Source organism: Pelophylax lessonae (assembly GCF_965119305.1).
Source record: "Pelophylax lessonae genome assembly, chromosome: 8".
In the NCBI taxonomy this organism is placed as follows: Eukaryota; Metazoa; Chordata; class Amphibia; order Anura; family Ranidae; genus Pelophylax; species Pelophylax lessonae.
The window spans coordinates 293,276,660-293,299,019 of NC_138775.1; the positions used below are offsets into that span (position 1 = coordinate 293,276,660).

The window sequence follows — 22,360 nt, forward strand, 5'->3', positions numbered from 1 at the left end:
GTGGGTGGTCGGCAACCAGTTAAAAAAAAAAAAAAAAGCTAACCTTTATTATCACTTTGAGAATACACCCAGACTTTTTTTTCTTTTGAGATGGCAGCCTCTTTTTGTTAGCTATTACCAGCTCCTGTGGAAGTCTTTGCCACATTTTCACAGCTCTTACTGTAAAGAAGCCTTTCTTTAAGAATAGGTGAAACTTCTGTTCTTCAAGGTGCAGAGTGCCCCTTTGCCATTTGCAAGCACACACCTGTCTTCCTAAGGCGCTGTTCACATCTAGGCGTTTTTGGGCGATTTTCTGCTCTAAGCTACAGCTCTAAAAATGCCCATCAAGACAAAACCCATTCATTTCAATGGCCCCTGTTCACATCTGAGCGTTCTGTCGCCTTAAGCAAATGCCTGTTGCTCAAAAGAGTACATGAGCTTTTTTTTTTTTTTTTTTTTTTTTTTTTGCAGATTACAGGTGTTTTACTGCTTTTCATTGGTCACTTGTCAACGCAAAACGCCTGAACAAAAATGCTGCAGAAACGCCAGAAAAAATGCCGGTAAAAGTAGCAATGCCTGGATGTGAATGGAGCCCTAGTGAATACAGACCTCATTATACAGACTGTGTCTGGGACCTCTCAGCAGGGGCAGACTGGTAACTTTCGGCCTGGGGGCAAGTAGAAACAAGAGGCCCATGGTGCAGCGACTCTGCCCTCTCCCACTCTCCCTCTTCCGGTGTAACGTGAGAATTACCTACCCCGTGAGAAAAACCTACCCCTCGTCACTTCCGGCCAGGAACAGCTGAGCAGCGCAGCAGTGCGCATGCTCACAGCCCCGGATACCTAATGGAAGAGCTGAGGATCAGACTAGTGCGCATGCGCACTAGTCTGAAACGATCTCGGTGTCCGTTAAAAAAACCTACCGACGCGGCGGTGACATAAAATAGCTGTGCTGCACTATGAGTCATCTCCGCTCCTGTCCCGGTCACTTCCCTGATCTTGGCTAGTAAATATAAAAGCGGCTGGCGGCTCCGTGATTTATCTTTTCATACAGCCGCCGCCGCTTTTATATTTAGTAGCCGAGAGCAGGGAAGTGACCGGGACAGGAGCGGAGCTGACTCATAGTGCAGCACAGCTGTTTTAATGTAACTGCTCGCGTTTCACAGACTGGCGTGAACCGGAAGTGACGGGGGTAGGTTTTTCTCACGGGTAGGTAATTCTCACGGAACACCGGGCCTCCTCCTGACCCCCAATCCAAGCTAAAGCCTTGCTCCAGATACTCTCTACTTTCCGTCTGAATCCAGGTTTCCGACCTGGGCAGCAGGGGGCGCTGAGACAGCTTGGTTGGGGCTGGCCGGGGGAGAAGAGTCCCCAGTGGGGTATGGAACCGGCCTCTGCTCAGACACAGTTTACACCATCAAAGCTTGGGGGGGGGGGGGCTGCGCTCTGTCCTTGTCTTCATCCCACACTCAGTAGGTTAGTGGTGGGGACTTTTTACTTCTCTTCGCCAGAAATCCGTGTCTGTGGCAGAAGCAGTGCAGCCTTTTTACGGGGCATCAGAGTGGCCCAGCGGGCAATTGCCCCCCTGCTCCCTGGCCCAGTCCTCCCCTGCCTCTCAGTGAAAATATTTGGAATGCATTGAGGTGTTTACAGCTGCTTGGGATTCCTGGGAGGAACTACAAGTACCAGTCTATCCTCGCCTTGCATGCCAGTCCTAGAACAGCTGCTGAGTGGTGTACACACTGATCACTGGTGGAGCTTGCATTAATAAGCACCAAGCTGCATCCTCTCCCTTCCCCCGTACACTATTGATCCGGTGCTGGAGGCAGCTCTTTGCTCCTCTCCTCTTGAAGTTCGGCACTGATTTAACTCCTCTCTGTCAGGAAGAAAAGAGCTCCGAGATCAATGGCCGTCTGAACCTTGATGGAGATGTCAATCCCGTCACTCTCACCTGGCGAATATGATTGTATGACCGTACAAAGGGACGTGCGGAAAATTCCTGTTTTTTTTTTTTTTCATTGATGGGTCTCTAATTGGCACGGCCAAAAAAAAAAAAGCCTTGTGTAGCTTAAGAGACATTCAGGTATTTTGATAAATCCGTGGCGTAGGAGAGTCTGACTTCTTGCCGCAGACCAAAACCTTTCTGGCAGGTCACCCGACTTCTGAAGACTTTGTGAGAGTCTCAGGGTCATTGGAGGTCCTCCTGAGTGAGAGTCTCAGGGTCATTGCAGGTCCTCCTGAGTGAGAGTCTCAGGGTCATTGGAGGTCCTCCTGAGTGAGAGTCTCAGGGTCATTGGAGGTCCTCCTGAGTGAGAGTCTCAGGGTCATTGGAGGTCCTCCTGAGTGAGAGTCTCAGGGTCATTGGAGGTCCTCCTGAGTGAGAGTCTCAGGGTCATTGGAGGTCCTCCTGAGTGAGAGTCTCAGGGTCATTGGAGGTCCTCCTGAGTGAGAGTCTCGGGGTCATTGGAGGTCCTCCTGAGTGAGAGTCTCAGGGTCATTGGAGGTCCTCCTGAGTGAGAGTCTCAGGGTCATTGGAGGTCCTCCTGAGTGAGAGTCTCAGGGTCATTGGAGGTCCTCCTGAGTGAGAGTCTCGGGGTCATTGGAGATCCTCCTGAGTGAGAGTCTCGGGGTCATTGGAGATCCTCCTGAGTGAGAGTCTCAGGGTCATTGGAGGTCCTCCTGAGCGAGAGTCTCAGGGTCATTGGAGGTCCTCCTGAGCGATGAGAATGGCGCAGTGTTCTCTATGAAGAACTGCAGAAGAGATCTGATCTAAATATATTAATAACAATATATAAAGAATATTATATGAAATCTTATGCCTTTTTTCATTGTGGCAGCTTTTAGTGTGTCCCTAAAACTAAAGCAACACCTAAGTGCCCATTCACACTACCGCGACTTGTCAGGCTACTGGTCAGCCTGACAAGTCGCGGTCCATGCAGTGCTACAGGAACGGTTCTAATAGGAGCGACTCAAGTCGCTCAGACTTAGAAAATAGTTCCTGTACTACTTCGGGGCGACATCGGAGCGACTTGCAATGACATTCATTATATGAAGTCCGTGCAAGTCGCGCCGAAGTTGCGGTGCACGCGACTTCACAGGTCGCCCCCAAAGTCGTGCCGCGGTAGTGTGAACCGGCTCGAACACTTCTGAATAAAAATTTATATAGCAGTTTTTAAAATTATAGAGTGAACATACACCCCTGCCCTTGCGCACAGGATTAACACAATATTGTGATATAAATGTTAAACAAATGTGAAAAAAACAATACTAATATTGGTGGCTTAGAGCCAGGGCTGTCTTTAACGCAGGGCAAAAGGGGCAGCTTCCCCGGGCCCAGATATTTTTGTGGGGCCCAAAGCCGCTGCCCTTTGAGCCCGCACTGCCTGAAAATAATTGATAGGTGGATTAAGGAGGGCCCAAGAAAATGTTTGCCCAGGGTCCAATCAATATTGGAGACGGGCCTGCTTAGAGGGACCCATCTTATAGCAGATAAATGCCAAAAGGATATATATATATATATATATATATATATATATATATATATATATATATATATAACAGGTAGGCCGCGCTCATAAACAACCAGTGAAAAATAAATAAAAAAAAAAAAAAACACTATGTGGCAATGATAAAGTTCTCATAAAGTCCCATATTTTGTGCTATCTTCTCCAATACACTTCACTCCAAGAAACACCCATCACTTGTGAGACTGTCCACTCCTCCACCAGCATTCACATGCACAATCCACTCACCAGATATGTATGACCACCCACTACAGGTAGTCAACACCAGCTTTAGAGATAGTTCTTGGATCCATCAGATGAGGTATATATGTTCTCAGGATAGGGATGTATAAAAAGAGAAAGGCCCCTCATTGCGCAGTATTCAAAAAACACGTTTAATAAAAGTAACTTACTTACAGTATAAAAACTTGCTCTCAGTCCTGTTACGAGAAGGGGATACCGTTCACGCGACCCCTGATGACGTCAGACGTTTGCTGACGAAACGTGTTGGGATACGGATACGCAACACGTAACTTCCACTGTGAGGAACGCGGAACTGCGTCCCCTGCTCCAAACAAGACTGAGAGCAAGTTTTTATACTGTAAGTGAACCTACAGGCATGTGGCCTTATGGTCAGATTGCCCCCCCCTCCCATGGGGTCTCCCTTCGGGGGGAGCCCCACATGGTACTTGGGTGGACCTCACTTCAGCAGGTCCCTTAAAGAATGGGGTCCTCCTGATTTTGGCATGGTGGACTATATGTACCCCAGCCCCTGTCAGTAATCTTATGCCCTAGGTGTTTAGGGCCAGCGTCTCTTTGGAGGAAGACCATGTGTAAATCCTTTGCACCTTTTTGTGGCTCACTTTTTTTATTGTACCTGGTGTTTAGTTTTGAGTGGAGCTAAAAAAAAAAAAAAGGAATTTCATCTTGGGCATTAAAAATATCAATCAGTGCTCGTATTTTGACCTTGTCTTCTCAAACAATATATCCTTACCACTACTGTTTTTTTCACATTAGAATAGAATAAATCCAAATTGCATCAGATTACCAAATGAACCATAAACTAGTTTTTATCTTGCCTCTGCTGCCCAATGGGACCTTCTCAAGTCGTGGAGCTCCTGTGTTTATTCGATGTGGACTTTGGACTCCTAATCTCTGCTCAAACAAATGATGTGTCTGAGGATTACTAGTCCAGGCTGCCTCCTATGATGGCCATCGCTCGCTGCCTATATGGGACGTGCAGTAGGCCTTTGTTGTCTTCTGCAATAGACGGGCCAAATCCTTTGTTGGCTTAGAGGCGCCACTGTGGTTACAGGAGTGTTTACCACCTAGAGACTTTCCTGAGAGCTAAAACACTCCGCCATCCCCTTCTCAAATCTATTTGCTTTGGACCAGGATAAAGACAGTTACGGTTCTCGGGAACCTAGTGAACCTGGGGTGGGGGTTGGTTTATTGACGTAGTATTGCGATTTAGTATCAGCAAATGGTGTTTATATTGGAAACTTTAATGTTTTTTTTCCAAGTCTCTGTGATCTTAAGTGACTCCATCATGAAAAGGTTTGGGGGATTCCATTGCCTATTTCTACTTTGAAAATGGTAATTGCCAAATTGCCTGGCAGTTCTGGCTTCGGTGCTTTCTAAGCCTCTAACCTCGAAGAAATTTAGAGATGAGGGGTTCTGACACTCACGAAGAGCATGCTCATTCCGACTTCGTGACTCAAAACGTATTGAAGCCGGACACAGCCAGGCAACTACCAGGCTTCAAAATCGAGGTCACTATGGGCATTGCCATACTGCTCTTATATAAGTCACTTTACCATGAGGACATCTGATGCCTTACTAGAGAGGCAAAACAGGTCTCTTCTTAAAGTGTGTGTATGTGTATATGTATGTGTGTGTGTGTATATATATATATATATATATATATATATATATATATATATATATATATATGCAGGGCTTTTTTTTCTCAAAGAATAGGTGCAGGAACTCTCACTTTCTGAGTCACCCCTTTTCTCCGCCCCCTACCCACCTCCGAGGAATGTTCCTTGGTTCCACCCCTTGCCCATCTCCCAGTACTGCCCTTTATGGAGTATACAGAACCAAGTATAACTTTTTTTTTGTAGCAAGTAGAATAGATCCCCTGCAGCCATCAACAATAATAGACCCTACATCAACAACAGATCCCCCCTTTAAAAAAAATGGAGCACCCTCAACAAAAAATCCCCCAGAACAATAGACCCCCAGCAACAATAGCCCCCCCATCAACTATAGACCCCCGGTAGCAACAACAAATCTCCCCACAACCAGCATCATCAGACCCCTCCCTCAACAGTAGAACTCTCCCAGCAACAATTGACTCCCCAGCAACATAAGACCCACCCCACCAACAACAGATCCTCCACCAATATCAATAGACTTCCAAAGCAACAATAGACCCCCCATGCAAAATGGATCCCCTCCAGCTACAATAGACCCCCCCCCCCCCCAGCAACAAGTATCAGTAAACCCTTCAGCACATCCCAGCACCTCTTGCATACATTCAGTTCTGGAGGTGCCGGAACTGCGTTCCCCCACGTTCCTGCTGAAAAAAAGCCATATATATGTATGTATATATATATATATATATATATATATATATATATATATATATATATATATATATATATAGGCAGGGGTTCAGGTTTGTATTGCTATCTGTGCCCCCACTGGGTAAACTCACCCTCTTGTTTTTTATTTTTCTTCTGGTGACCATTGTCATCAAGACTCAGAATTATGGGGGATCCAACATTTCAGAGATGTCACCAAAACAAGAGGTGAGGGCAAATCATCCAATAAGGACACCCGTGAGATAAGATGCCCCTTCACTTTGGAGAGGTTTTCTCTGTCCCCCCCCCCCCCCCTTAGGAAGCCCTCCCTTCACTTCCTTTTGTACCTCCAGGGAAGGAAGAGAAGAAGGCCTTTTCCATAGGGACAAAGATGGCAAAATATAAACACCAACAAAAACCAGATCCAAAAATCTTATTTTATATATAAAAAAAAAGCAGATACCCTTTTCCTTTTCTTTGTCATTTCCATATAATGTTGGGTATTTTATAACCCCCCATCCCCATGTGTTTGACTTGGGTGGCATTTTTCTGGGCCCCCAGGCAGAAGGGCAGAGGTGGCTCAGTCCTCTGCCATGTAAAGCTAAGAGGGTACCTCATAAAAAGATTTTACGGTAAGATCTTACAAAAATCATATTTTCTCTATCGTCCATTAACAGACGCAGCCTCCATCTTCATTGGCTGAATGGGTTATGCTGGACTTCTCCTGCAGGGGGCAGCATAACCCATTCAGCTAATGAAGATGGAGGCTGCGTCTGTCAATGGACTTCAGAGAAAAAGATTTTACGGTAATATCTTACAAAAATCTTATTTTCTCTATCGTCCATTGACAGACGCAACCTCCATCTTCATTAGCTGAATGGGTTATGCTAGACTACTCCTGCAGGGTGCAGCATAACCCATTCAGCTAATGAAGCTGGAGGCTGCGTCTGTCATTGGACTTCAGAGAAAAAGATTTTATGGTAAGATCTTACAAAAATCGTATTTTCTTTTTCCTTGCACGTGATTGGGTACTCTTTGCAATGTAAAGCTTTACCTCATTTACCGAGCTCTGGTGCAACTGCACAGTCTATTTGCCTTTAGTAAATCAACTCCATAATGCTCATATGTCTTGGGGGGAGGGGGGGGGGGGGTGGCCCGTTTGGCATTTCGCCCTGGTGACTTTGTCCCGGCACTGGTGGTAACTATCACCCGATCGGACTCTACTGAACGGAGAGCATTCTACGGGACGGATTCTGATTGATCGCTGGGTCTTGCCGGAGTTTTCTCACTCTAATCTGCAGTCCTTCAGTTTATTAGAGTGTTGATTTAAGGAGCGAGCGCTTAGCTCTCTCTTTCGGAGTTCTGGGTGTCTTCGATTTGCCGCGTTGCGTTGCGCTCATCAAGCTGTGTTTGTGCGGGGATTAATCAATAGGACGGGTCAGCAGTGCATTAATTACTCCATGAGCTGTCTTCTCTTCTCTGAAAAAAAAAAAAAAGAAGAAAACTACCTGCTTAAGATTAATTACCTCCTCGCAGACGATCGCTGGCTTTGCCCTGGAGCCCGCGGGCTGCGGCTCGTCCGTATGTCAGCGGAGTGTGCTAGGAGAGCTGCGAGGGCCTTGTTGCCGGGCTAATCACTCTGTAACAGATTTGTTGGCGCACTGACTGTGCTGAGAGCTCAATTTCAGCCATTTAGATGAAGTGAGCTTATTTATCGTCTCTAAATACAGAGACAAGAGATTGACCGCACCGCGCCTTCACCCGTATTGATGTGGTTGCTGTAAGTGGATGGCTTAAAGCAGTGGGGGGCCACCTTACTAGAGACTGGGGGGTCTCAGCTGTAGTCCCTGACATCTTTAAGGGGTCACTCATAATCATCTGTGAATTTAATGCTACAGAAGACTGTCAGAGACTGTACACATGCTACAAGAAATTGTTAGAGACTGGGGACATGTTACAGGTATGAGAGATGGTCAGATACTGTGCGGGCATACTACAGGAGATGGTCAGAGACTGAAGACATACTACAGGAGATGGTCAGAGACTGAAGACACACTACAGGAGATGGTCAGAGACTGCGTACATACTACAGGAGATGGTCAGAGACTGCAGACACACTACAGAAGATGGTCAGAGACTGCAGACACACTACAGAAGATGGTCAGAGACTGAAGAAACACTACAGGAGATGGTCAGAGACTGAAGACACACTACTTGAGATGGTCAGAGACTGCAGACATGATACAGGAGGGGTTCAGATATTATGCATATACTATAAAAGATGGTCAGAGGCTGGGGACATACTACAGGAGATGGTCAGAGACTGCAGACACACTACAGGGGATGGTCCGAGACTGCAGACATACTACAGGAGATAGTCAGAGACTGCAGACATAGTACAGGAGATGGTCAGAGACTGCATACCTATTACAGGAAATGGTCAGAGACTGCAGACATAGTACAGGAGATGGTCAGAGACTGCAGACGTAGTACAGGAGATGGTCAGAGACTGCAGACATACTACAGGAGATGGTCAGAGACTATAGACACACTTCAGGAGATGGTAAGAGACATGGGGCATACTACAGGAGATGGTCAGAGACTGCAGACATGATACAGGAGGAGTTCAGATATTATGCATATACTATAAAAGATGATCAGAGACTGGGGACATACTACAGGAGATAGTCAGAGACTGCAGAAACACTACAGGGGATGGTCCGAGACTGCAGACATACTACAGGAGATGGTCAGAGACTGCAGATGTAGTACAGGAGATGGTCAGAGACTGCATACTTATTACAGGAAATGGTCAGAGACTGCAGACATAGTACAGGAAATAGTCAGAGACTGCAGACATAGTACAGGAGATGGTCAGAGACTGCAGACATACTACAGGAGATGGTCAGAGACTGCAGACATACTACAGGAGATGGTCAGAGACTGCAGACATGATACAGGAGACGGTCAGAGACTGCAGACACACTATAGGAGATGGTCAGAGACTGCAGACATACTACAGGAGACGGTCAGAGACTGCAGACATACTACAGGAGGTGGTCAGAGACTGCAGACATACTACAGGAGGTGGTCAGAGACTGCAGACATACTACAGGAGACAATCAGAGACTGCGGACATACTACGAGAAATATTGAGAGACAGGGGACATGTTACAGGTGTGTGTGAGACTGAGGACATGCTGCAGCAGACAGAGACTAAGGATATATTACACAGGACTGTTCGATATCACTGCCATTTACAACCTTTTTATTTATCACTTCCCCAAGTACTGGCTGCAAGGGCCTGAGGACCACATAATATGTACCAGAGAGCTGCATGTTGCCCCCAGACTGCAGGTTGGGCACCAGGGGACTAAAGTCTTTCTAAAGCCATTTTCATTATTTTTGGGGGGTTTGGGATAGAGTGTGGAACAGTGAGGACAGGAAGTGAAGGTAAATCTCTCCAACGGGACACAGATAGTATAAAAAAAAAAAAAAAAAGCACGGGTGTCAACCATTTTCCTCTCTATCAAAATAAAAAAAAAAAAAAAAACTGTCAGCTAGACCCCAAATTTATAATTTAGTCTGACTGAAAAGGGGGCGTAACAATGATTCCAAAAACAGTATCTCTCCTGCGATTTTGGCTCTGAGGAAGAGGCTCAGAAGTAGAGTCAGTCAGGAGGAAGCAGAGGACTGAAGGCAGCTGTAGTGTCAGCAGCGACAGTAGGTCCACAAGGTCAATTGGCAGGTCTGTGCGGGAGAACCTCAGACCAAACAGGAATAAACATAACCGCCAATCACGTTTAACTTCCGTAAAACTAAGAGGTGTATATGCTAATGCCAGGAGCCTAGCTAATAAAATGGATGAGTTGGAAATGTTAGTACATGAGGAGGACATAGACCTTGTGGGAATAACAGAGACTTGGTTCGACCACTCACATGACTGGCTGGCCAATATCCAAGGGTATTCGGTGTACCGGAAGGACAGGGTAGGAAAAAGAGGGGGAGGGGTATGTCTCTATGTCAAGAACAATATAAAGGTGACAGAAAGGAGTGACATTACGGATGGGATGAGCATGGATTTAGAATCTGTGTGGGTTGAACTCCATAGGGAAGGAGAAAAGGGGAAAGTAATTGTGGGGGTTTGCTATAGGCCACCTAACCAAGGGGAGGAGGTAGAGCTGGAATTTTTAGCACTAATGGGTAAAGTGGCAAAATTGGGATCAGTCATTGTATTGGGGGACTTCAATTACCCCGACATTGACTGGGAAGAGGGGACTGCACACTCACAGAAGGCCCGCCTATTCACGGAAACCTTACTGGATAATTACATGTCACAGTTGGTGGATTCCCCCACCAGAGAAAACGCAGTCCTGGATCTATTGCTCACTAATGACCCAGACATAATCTCGGAGGTAGGAGTCCAGGACAACCTGGGCTCTAGCGATCACAGGATGATCACATTTAGTGTAAATAACAACATAACAAGACAAGTGGGGAACATAAGAACCCTAAACTTCAGAAGGGCAAACTTTCCAAAATTGTACTCAATGATGGAAAAGGTAAACTGGGACCAAACCCTGGGATCCCTGACCACAGAGGAAAAATGGGAATGCTTTAGGAACATATTAGGCAAAGGCATCTTGCAGAGCATTCCTATGGGAAATAAATTTAGAAGAGACAAAGCCAAACCTGGCTGGCTAAACTGTAGCGTCATAAAACTTATTAGGGGGAAAAAATTGGCCTTCAAGAAGTATAAATCAGAGGGCACAGTATCGGCTTTCGAGCAATACAAGGAGGCAAATAAGAAAAGTAAACAAGAAATCAAGATGGCTAAAATCAACTTTGAGAGACAAATAGCGGAGGATAGTAAAAAAAACCCAAAGAAATTCTTTAAATATATCAACAGCAAAAAAACTAAGGCAGAGCATATTGCACACATAATTAACAATGATGGGAGGATGGTTACAGAGGACACTGAAAAAGCAACCGTGCTAAATGCTTTTTTCTCGTCAGTCTTTACACAGGAAAAGGAGGGGTACACTGACCATGACTGTATGGTTAGTAGTAATAAACAGGACTTCCCACTATGGCTAACAGAGGGGGAAATCAGGGAAAGGCTGGATAAACTTAACACAAACAAATCACCAGGACCGGATGGCATACATCCGAGAGTACTCAAGGAACTCAGTAAAGTTATATCGAGACCACTGTTCCTGATCTTTGCTGACAGTATTAGGACAGGAGATGTACCAGGGGATTGGAAGAAAGCTAACGTGATTCCAATATTCAAAAAGGGCCAGAGGCATATCCCGGGAAATTATAGGCCTGTCAGTTTGACATCAGTAGTATGTAAACTTCTGGAGGGGATGATAAGGGACTATATTGTAGAGTTTGCTAAGGACAACAACATCATCAGCAGTAATCAGCACGGGTTTACAAATGGGCGTTCTTGTCAAACCAATCTCCTTACATTCTACGAGGAGGTGAGCTGTGAGCTAGATAGGGGCAGACCAGTAGATGTGGTGTACTTAGATTTCGCTAAGGCGTTTGATACAGTTCCCCACAAGCGCTTAATTTATAAAATAAGGTCTGCAGGTATCGATAGCAGGGTTTGCTCTTGGATACGGAACTGGCTAAAAAGGCGGGTCCAAAGGGTAGTAATAAACAGCGCATACTCAGACTGGTCTGAGGTGGTAAGCGGGGTCCCCCAAGGCTCAGTCCTGGGACCAACCTTGTTCAATTTATTCATAAACAACATTGAGGTCGGGATCAGTAGTTCGATATCAGTTTTTGCAGATGACACAAAATTGGGCAGGGCAATAACTTCACAACATGAAGCAGATATCCTACAGAATGACCTGGACAAAATAACAGAGTGGGCAACGACATGGCAAATGAGGTTTAACGTGGAGAAGTGTAAGGTTTTGCACTTGGGGACTAAAAACATAAAATCACAATACACGTTAGGAGGGGAGCCCTTGGGGGAATCAAAAATGGAGAAGGATCTGGGAGTATTGGTTGATGATAGATTAGGAAACAGCATGCAATGTCAAGCGGCAGCTTCCAAAGCCAACAGAATATTAGCATGCATAAAGAAAGGGATGCATTCCAGAGATAAGACTATAATCCTTCCACTTTATAAAACTCTGGTCCGACCGCATCTGGAGTATTCCGTCCAGTTCTGGTCGCCAGTCCTCAGGAGGGATGTGTTGGAGCTGGAGAGAGTCCAGAGAAGGGCAACTAAACTAATTAGGGGATTGGAGGACCTTGACTATGAAGAGCGTCTACAATCGCTCGATTTATTCTCCCTGGAGAAGAAACGTCTGAGGGGGGACATGATAGCAATTTATAAATATCTTAATGGGGATCCCAGCTTAGAAAAAAAGCTGTTCATTCGAAGGGATTGCATGAGGACTCGAGGGCATACAATGCGATTAGAGGAGAAGCGTTTTAACCTCAGGCAACGCGGGGGGTTCTTTACTGTTAGGGCAACAAGATTGTGGAATTCTCTACCACAAGAGGTGGTTTCTGCGGGTAGTATGGTGGCTTTCAAAAGACTCTTAGACTTACATCTCAAGGATCAGAACATTCAGGGGTATGGGAGATGATTACAGCCACACATGCCTACACAGGTTGAACTGGATGGACTATTGTCTTTATTCAACCTCACCTACTATGTAACTATGTAACTATATGTAACTATGAAACGCGTAAGCCAGGTTATTGTGGACGCCATCCAGCAGTATAGCAGTGTCCTTCTCTGCAGAGGCGTAACTACAGGGGTTGCAATTGCAACCGGGCCCCATGCTCCAGGGCCTGTGCGGCTCCCCTGTACCTGGATAGGAGGGGTGGAGGGGGCAGCATGTATAGAAATCACTGTCCTTCTTTTTCCTCCTGTAGCTGCAGAAGGAAAATGGGGGAGATTGGTTCCTCTGTATGCTGCCCCCGCTGCTCCTCCTATCCAATTCACTTGTGTTCTGCTGTCTTTGGGTCCCTTGTGCCCCCCCACCACTGTGCTGCCCCCCCCCCCCCCACTGTGCTCCCTCTCCTGCCGGCTGCAGGAGATGTGTCACAATAGAGAACCAGGAAGGGGTCGGTATGTAATTTACCAGCTCCTTCCTTTTCTGAATGGACAGAGTCATAGTCAGTGACATTGTAAAAAAATAAAATAAAATGATAAAAAATAATACAATTAAAATACCAAAAAATAAAAACTGCTGACACCAGTGGGTGAACTTCCAGGATCGCAGAGGTCACACTTGCTACCGGGCCCTGGCATTCCACCACCGTGGGGAGGCCCCAAGATGGCAGGAAGGGGGCCCACTGCAGAACTTGTGAAAGGGTCCTGCTGCGGGATCGTAATAAAGGGCCCCACAATGAGAGTAATGCCTCGTTTCCACTGAGTGGTACGGTACGGTACGGTTCGGTTCGGTACGGTACGGTACACATTGCATTTCCACTGCCAATAGTACCCTTTCATGATAGGCGTGGTGTAGCAGGAAAGCTGTGATAGACGATTCTCTGTCAACCAATCCCCTGTTGGTACGGGTCTAATGTGCTTGGTACCCCAACGAAAGGGTACCAAAAAAGTGGTACGGTTCGGAATTAGGGTACCATTCATAATGGAAACGGCATAAATAGCGTACCGTACCGAACCAAACCGTACCAGAAAGCTCAATGGAAACAGGGCATAAAGGGCCCCAGGATCAGTGGGAAGAACCCCAGGCTTGAAGGGAAGGGCCCTGGCCAGGGGTCCGGGGGGGGGGGGGGGCCCTTCATGGTTTCTTGCACCGGGGCCCTGAAGGTTCTAGTCACGCCTCTGCTTCTCTGCAACATGCTGGCAGGGGACAGGCTTTTCTACTCAGGCTGTGGCTGCTTTATAAAGGAAAAAGAAGATGAATGGTAAGGCTTGGCACATGAAATGGGCTATAAAACAATGCTTGACTCTTTCAATGGCCACCAATCATTGCGGCACACTTTGATTCAGCCCCCCCCCCCTCTCAGGAAACGGTCATGAAAAAGCTGACTAGTTTGCTTACCTTCGAAAAAAGCCCCCGGTCCTCCCCGACGCGGTCTGACGAACCCTGGAAGAATTTATCTCAACGACATTTCCCTTTTTTTTTTTTTTTTCACCTTGAGAGAATGGAGGGGGCTTTTGTTTATTCCTCCCAGCAGGGGGCGACAGCTTACCAGTTGCAGTCCGCCCACTCCTCTCCGCTACTTTCAGCGTTAATTGGGAGGAAAGAAATCTTGCCTTTTGATTTTTATTTATTTACCCGTCACCCAGGCCGAGGCTTTCTCCTTCCTGAATAGAAGCTGAACGTTACGGCTGTGTCGCAGCAGCTGAGCGTGTATTTATAGCCGCTCCCTTGCCAGGCGTTTGTTTTTTTGTGCGGCAGGGCAATGGCTTTGCATATCAGAGCTCCGCTGTGCCTTTCAACTCTTTGTGCCATCGAGTGTTTTCAAATTAGGAGCGACAATGCCTATGTAATGAACACAACGCCCGGTGCCTCTCATCCGCCACTGAGCCACTTCTTCCAGGCCCTCCCCTCCCGGGGCGAGCGCCCCCCCCCTAGGATCGGCCCTGAAGTCAAGACTCCCAGTCAGGGATTCCCAGTTTAAATCATCCCAGTCCCCTCCCAAGAACTGAAAGATGAGGTTAACATGGTTAGCAGGTATTCATGCTGTCACTCACTGTTACCCGGCTCCCATACAGTACAACCTTACAGATTATCCGCTTCTGGACCGGAAGATTTAACCACTTAATGGCCAGGCCATTTTTTGTTAAACCACTCCCATTAGACCCACTCAGCACAGAGGAACTTAAAAAAGAATTATACGAAAAACATAATTAGTTGAAGGGTAACTCCACTTTCGTGGAGGAAGAAGAAAATCAGCAAATAAAGAAAAAACAGTATATACAATTGTGACACAAGTCATATTGTAATTGAATGTTATTAAAAATTACCTTTCCATTTCAATCTGCAGCTGTTGTAATTTTCTGAAAATGCAATGCAATATGGCCGCCTGGAGCTGTTCTGTACACAGAATGTATACTGACCACACCCCCAGAAACATCATTTCCTGCTTGTGTGATTGGCTCACCAATTTTCCCAGAAGCCTGCACTAAGATACAAGTCAGATTTCTGGCATCCCCTGCAACAAAAATGTCATTTTTGGTGAGATCCTCCCAATAGGAACACGTCTAAAGGGATGCAGGCCCAGCAGATTTCCTCATTAGAGCCCTGCAGCTGCCACAGCTGATAGATAATTATGAAACCACTCCCATTAGACCCACTCAGCACAGAGGAACAAACAATGATTTCTTCAGAATAACAAATGGTAGGAACTGCAACAAAGTTTGTTATAATCCCTGCAATGTACAGAGATCACCCAGAGGGGAATGTTTTTTTTCTCAACAAAAGTGGAGTTATTCTTTAAAGCGGAGTTCCACCCTGGTTATACTTTTTTTTAATAAAAATACCCCCGGGACAGTCAGGGTTAGTGCATTCCACAATGGCTAGCCTCTGATCTGTCCCGGGTTGCACTTACCCTTTAGGAGAAATACTTACCTTGAAAATGTCTTGTCCAGCGCTGCCATCTCAGGTGTGGGCAGCTTGAAGCCAGCGCAATCCTCTTCTTTGTCCTCTTCCTCCTTCTTCGGTCCCACGATGCCCTGCACCGCCCCCGACGTCACTTCCGGTGCACGCGCGTCATCCCTGCACAGCTTCTGGGCATGCCCAGAAGCTGTTTAGAAGGGAATGACGCGCGCGCCCCGGAACTGACGTCGGGGCCGGTGCAGGCGCATTGATTCCTGGGAGCGATGACGTTCAGCTCCCAGGAATCATTGCAAAAGCCAGGAAGTGACGACGGGCCGCGGCCGCCGAGGGGAGGAAGAAGGAAGTAAGGTAAGTATATTTTCTCTACAAGGTTAGTAAAAAAAAAAAAAAATTGCGATTATCCATTTGTTTTTCAGGTGACCCGGAGCGAGAAGATGGAGGTAAGTATACATTTAGGGTGGAACTCCGCTTTAACCACTTCTGGACCAGAAGATTTTCCCCCTTAATGACCAGGCTATTTTTTGCGATTCGGCACTGCGTTACTTTAAGTCCCGGTTCACACTACCGCGACTTGTCAGGCAACTTGGTTGCCTGACAAGTCGCGGTCCATTCAGTGCTATGGGAACCGTTCTAATAGGAGTGACTCAAGTCGCTCCGACTTCGAAAATAGTTCCTACACTACTTTTGACAGAAGTCGGAGCAACTTGCATTGACTTCCATTATGTGAAGTCTGTGCAAGTCACGCCAAAGTCGCGGTGCACGGCGACTTCACTAGTCGCCCCCGAAGTCGTGTCGCCATAGTGTGAACCGATTCTAACTGACAATTGCGCAGTCGTGCGACGCTGTACCCAAATAAAATTGATGTTCTTTTTTTCCCCACAAATAGAGCTTTCTTTTGGTATATTTGATCACCTGTGCGATTTTTATTTTTTGCGCTATAAACAAAAAAAGAGCGACAAAATTAAAAAAAAAAAAACACAATATTTTTCACTTTCTGCTATATAACATTCCCAATAAAAAAAATTTAAAATCAAATTTTTTCATCCTTTTAGGCCAATTTGTATTCTGCTACAAATTTTTGGTAAAAACAAATCACAATAAGCGTATGTTGATTGGTTTGCGCAACAGTTATCGCGTCTACAAACTAAGAGTCGGTTCACACTATGGTGACACAACTTCGGGGCGACTTGAACAAGTCTCCGTGCACCGCGACTTGCACGGACTTCACATAATGGAAGTCAATGCAAGTCGCTCTGACTTTGGACAAAAGTAGTGCAGGAACCTTTTTCTAAGTCGGAGCGTCTTTAGTCGCTCCTATTAGAACGGTTCCCATAGCACAGAATGGAGCACGACTTGTCAGGCGACCAAGTCGCCTGACAAGTCGGAGTAGTGTGAACCGGCACTAAGGGAAAGATTTATGTCACTTTTATTTATTTATTTATTTACTAGTGATGGCGGCGATCTGCGATTTTTAGCGGGATTGCGACATTGCGGCGGACAGATCGGACCCCTAACTGACATTTTTGACACTTTTGGGGGAGACCAGTGACATTACTACAGTAATCAGTGCGAAAAATATGCACTGTCACTGTACCAATGACATTGGCAGGGAAGGGGATAACACCAGGGGCGATCAAAGGGTTAAGTGTAAGCCTAGGGGGTGTTTTCTACTTGTGGGGGGGATGGGCTTGTGAAATCAATACAGAAACCTGTGATTCTAGAGGAACACAGGAGCTCTGTATTGATTCCTGTGAGAACAACGGTCTGCTGTGTTTACAACAGCAGACCGCCATTCTCTCTTCAGCGGAGAGCGACAGCGGGTGCCCTGCGGCAATCGCGGCCGCCGACCCAGTGGATCGTTTTCCCTGCCGGCGAGTGGGCGCGTACGCTCCCAGAATCCCTCCCGCTGACCACCATACAGATACGGTGATTCGCGGAAAGCTGCCGAACCTGCTACCATTTAACTGTGGCGGCTGGTTGGCAAGTGGTTATATAAGAAGGGCCTGATTTTAAGTCTCGGTTCACACTAGGTCAATCCGACTTCGGGGGCGACCTGTGAAGTCGCGTGCACCGCGACTTCGGCGCGACTTGCACGGACTTCATATAATGAATGTCTATGCAAGTCGCTCCGAGGTCGCCCCGAAGTAGTACAGAACCCTTTTTCTAAGTCGGAGCGACTTGTGTCGCTCCTATTAGAACGGGTCCTGTAGCACTGCATGGACCGCGACGGACCGCGACTTGTCAGGCTCCGCCCACTGCCCTGAAATCAGGAATTAATCTCTGTTTTTGGGACATGTGATCAGATTCATTTATAAATGATACATATAAAAGTAACAATTCTCTTTAAGATTCTTCACACTGAGCTGTTGGCATTCCCCTCCCCCCTTCGGAGTTCCTTGAAATTGTAATAAAGCTGATTTTTCTGCTCGGAGGGGTTATAGGTTCTTCTACTCTGCATAATCCTTTAATTCTTCTTCTTCTGCACCTCAGCAGATCTGTTAATAGCTCTTCGCTGTGTTTACACGTTTCGTGCGCGTTGACCTCTCCTTTCGGTGCGTTTTTTGCCTTTAAAAGGTTTCCCTCATTACAACCAGAGAAGGTAAATTATTCCGTCCTGCGGGTGTTTATCATAAAACCACGTTCTCCCCATACATCTTCCAAGAATAAGGTCACCTCTGCCGCCCGCATCCGGCAGAAAGAAAAAAATATATTTTCTCACGGGCCATCTGCAGAACCTGCGGCGGATTTATTCACGTGTTGCCAGCTGCGTTGCAAAGTCTCATTTTGTTCCGGATGGAGAGCGGTGGTAAAGAAGCCTTCTGTGTTTACAAGAACAGCTTTCCTCTTGGCTGCTCGCGGTTCTCACATATACCAGCCTGCCCTGCATGCACTCATGGTGGGGACAGGTGACGACTAATGATCTCCCTGTAAGTACTCCGGAACCCTGCACTCTGTATGTAGCACACTCCAGAACTCTACACTCTGTACGTAGCGCACTCTTGAACTCTGCACTCTGTACGTAGCACACTCCTGAACTCTACACTCTGTACGTAGCGCACTCCTGGACTCTGCACTCTGTACGTAGCGCACCCCTGAACCCTGCACTCTGTACGTAGCGTACTCCTGAACCCTGCACTCAGTACGTAGCGCACTCCTGAACTCTGCACTCTGTGCATAGCGCACTCCTGAACTCGGCACTCTGTACATAGCGCACTCCTGAACTCGGCGCTCTGTACGTAACCCACTCCTGAACTCTGCACTCTGGATGTAGCGCACTCCTGAACTCTGCACTCTGTACGTAGCACACTCCTGAACTCGGCACTCTGTACGTAGCACACTCCTGAACTCTACACACTGTATGTAGCGCACTCCTGAACTCTACACACTGTACGTAGCGCACCCCTGAACCCTGCACTCTGTAAGTAGCGGACTCCTGAACTCTGCACTCTGTATTCAGCGCACTCCTGAACTCTGGACACTGTATGTAGCACACTCCTGAACTCTACACACTGTATGTAGCGCACTCTGAACTCTGCACACTGTATGTAGCGCACTCCTGGACTCTGCACTCTGTACGTAGTGCACTCCTGAACTCTGCATACCTAGTCTAACAGATACACCCGCCACTTTGAGGGAAACCAAAATGCTGATGCGGCCCCTCGATGAAATTGAGTTTGACACCCCTGCTTTAAGCGAACAGGATTTTTTTTTTTTGGGTAACAAACGCTTTAAACTACTGCTCGTATATTGCTTGTATATCAAGACAGCGCTCACATATCAAGTCAAATTTGTAAAAAAAATGTTGCTCTTGCAAAATGCTTGTGTACCGCGTTACTTACAAACCAAGTTTTTACTGTACCTGGAAGTATTACACTGACATATCACTTATAAGGAATACACTGATAATGATGACAGGGTCACTTTGGATGCAAAAACAAATGTCTTGCCTAGTTTAGTACATGTAGTTATATGTAAATTGCAAGTTATTGTTTGGAGGAATGACGTTGTATAACAGAGTCCCGCTTTGTGTCTTGCAGAGGAGCAGCTGCCGCATGGCTTTCCCGTCATCGACATGGGACCGCAGCTGAAGGTGGTGGAGAGGACCCGCACGGCCACTATGCTGTGTGCAGCCAGCGGGAACCCCGACCCCGAAATCTCCTGGTACAAGGATTTCCTTCCCGTGGACACCGCCAACACCAACGGCAGGATTAAGCAGCTGCGCTCAGGTATGGCGTGCGTGTGAGTCCGCTGTGGAGAGCGCTGGTTAGACGCAGACCAGAGAGAGAAATGACAGATATCAATTCCCGGTGATCCGGTCACTGATGATAGTTATTGGTCTCTTTAATGCTCTGGTATAAATCAGCACTCCACCCAAAATAAGAGAAATCAGCAACTAGTATTTGATCTCACTTCAGGGTTGCAGCAGGGACATCTCCCCTCTAGTGTCTCTGGCCTTTTACCCCTCCCCTAGTCTCACACCTCCTGCTGCACTTTCTGTGATGTACCTTGCCCCATCCCCATGACAGCCCCGGTCACCTCAACTGTGGCTCCGTTACCTTGATCGCACGCTCACCGCCTGTGCCACGACGATCAGATAATAAATCTCCAATGCGATACCCGAGACAGCGGCCGCGTCTCACGTCCTGTAAGTGATCTCATTCTTCAGCTCGACAGCTTTTACTTTGCACTCCAGCGTTGTTGTTATTTTTAATCTCGTGAAAGGTCAGCGTGTCGCTTCTGTCTTTCTTTGACAAACTTTATTACAATAAGTCGGCATAATTATTGAGCCGATGCGGACACCTTGATACAGCCCCCGGTTGAAAAAGAGTGGGGGAGGGGTTAATCACATTTATAAATTCAGCGCTTGCGAAAGAACGGCCGTGACCTTTCGCTCCCCCACCCTCCCGTGAACGGGTCGTAATCTTGCTATGTTTGCGCGAAAAGAAAATATCATCCTTGTTAATTATTTTTAACAGTGGCTGTGCGACGGGGCGAATGTCTGCCCAGGAAAGGGCGCCATTATCATTATAATCTCTTCTATCAACATAATAATTAATGCTGTGAATGACATGCCAGCCGCGATGACATCCTGATGCTAAATGCGTCCAAAATCCAGACTGGGGCGTGTTGCAGATTCTGCAGGGTTTCTGTAGGGCTTTGGACCAAACATTGGAGCAAAATTTGTGTGTGGGAGTGTGAAGAGAACCCACCACCACTCTACGTATCTGAATATTCGGTCTTGAGTGGTCATTTGTGACGAGGCTTAGCTATGGAAGTTATGAGCTCTCCTACTTAGCTTAACTATGAACCCGACAGTTTAGCTTGACTGGAGAGGATGAAGGATGAAAGTGACAATTTATTTATTTGTAACCAACACATTACAGGTTTATAAGAGAAACCTCTTCATCAGGGCCAGAAAACGATCATTCTGGAATATGGACTCTGGTGATTATGTGAGTAGTGAAGAATTCAGGTTGGGTCTTAGACAATCCGAGTCAGGGTTTTGGTTCTTATTTTCAGCTAAAGCACTGGCTGGATAAAGGATTGTCCAAGTCCCAACCCAAATTCGATAGTGTTCACATAATTTTACATAACCGGTCCAGTTCAATGTGACTAACTACAACTAGCAATACAAGCTTTTCTTAACCATGGTTTCTCCAGAGCAGCCTTTCTCAAACTTTTTAACATGGAGGAACCATTGAAATGACTTTCCCGTCTCAGGGAACCTCTGCTAATAGGTGCTGTTTTTAAAGCTAATTGTACATTAGTGTGATGGTCAGTGGGAAGAATGCTCCTTACATTTGAGGTCATTGGGAAGAATTCCCCCTTGCAGATTCCGGAGGGTTTCTATAGGGCTTTGGACCAAGCATTGGAGCAAAAATTGTGTATGGGAGTGTAAAGAGAACCCACCACCACCACTCTACGTATCTGAATATTCGGTCTTGAGTGGTCATTTGTGACAAGGCTTAGCTATGGAAGTTATATGAGCTCTCCTACTTAGCTTAACTTTAAACCCAACAGTTTAGCTTGACTGGAGAGGATGAAGGATGAAAGTGACAATTTATTTGTGACCAACTTCATCAAGGCCAGAAAACGATCATTCTGGAATATGGACTCTGGTGATTACGTGAGTAGTGAAGAATTCAGGTTGGATCTTAGACAATCCGAGCCAGGGTTATGGTTCTTATTTTCAGCTAAAGCACTGGCTGGATAAAGAATTGTCCAAGTCCCAACCCAAATTCGATAGTGTTCACATAATTTTACATAACAGGTCTAGTTTAATGTGGCTAACTATAACTACTGTAGCAATACAAGCTTTTCTCAACCATGGTTTCTTCAGAGCAGCCTTACTGAAACTTTTTAACATGGAGGAACCCTTGAAATGACTTTCCCGTCTCAGGGAACCTCTGCTAATAGGTTCTGTTTTTAAAGTTAATAGTACATTAGTGTGATGGTCAGTGGGAAGAATGCTCCTTACATTTGAGGTCATTGGGAAGAATTCCCCCTTAAAGATAGTTAAAAGATCATTGGTGTCAGTCGTTCCTGATCTAAAGGGCAGAAATTACTCAAGGAACTCCTAGAAACTTCTGGAGGAACCGTGTTTGAGAATGGTTGCTCCAGAGGTAGAGAAGTTGCTTGAGCTGTAGCTGATTGACCTCCCATCTCATAGTGCCTGCATAACCCTGGCACCAATGCCACTTGGCAAAGCCAGCAGCATGACATAATCT

The 22,360-nt window shown here is 46.4% G+C and overlaps 1 protein-coding gene across 7 annotated transcripts in view; it reads left to right on the forward strand.

Annotated features, from left to right (window-relative positions):
* Positions 1-22,360, forward strand: part of PTPRF (protein tyrosine phosphatase receptor type F) — a 486,553-nt gene that overhangs the window by 319,506 nt on the left and 144,687 nt on the right. For all 7 annotated transcript variants that reach the window (XM_082265004.1, XM_082265006.1, XM_082265005.1 and 4 more), the window contains exon 5: positions 19,670-19,858. In XM_082265004.1, the coding sequence (XP_082121130.1) occupies positions 19,670-19,858 (189 nt within the window). The remainder of the gene's footprint in view (positions 1-19,669; positions 19,859-22,360) is intronic.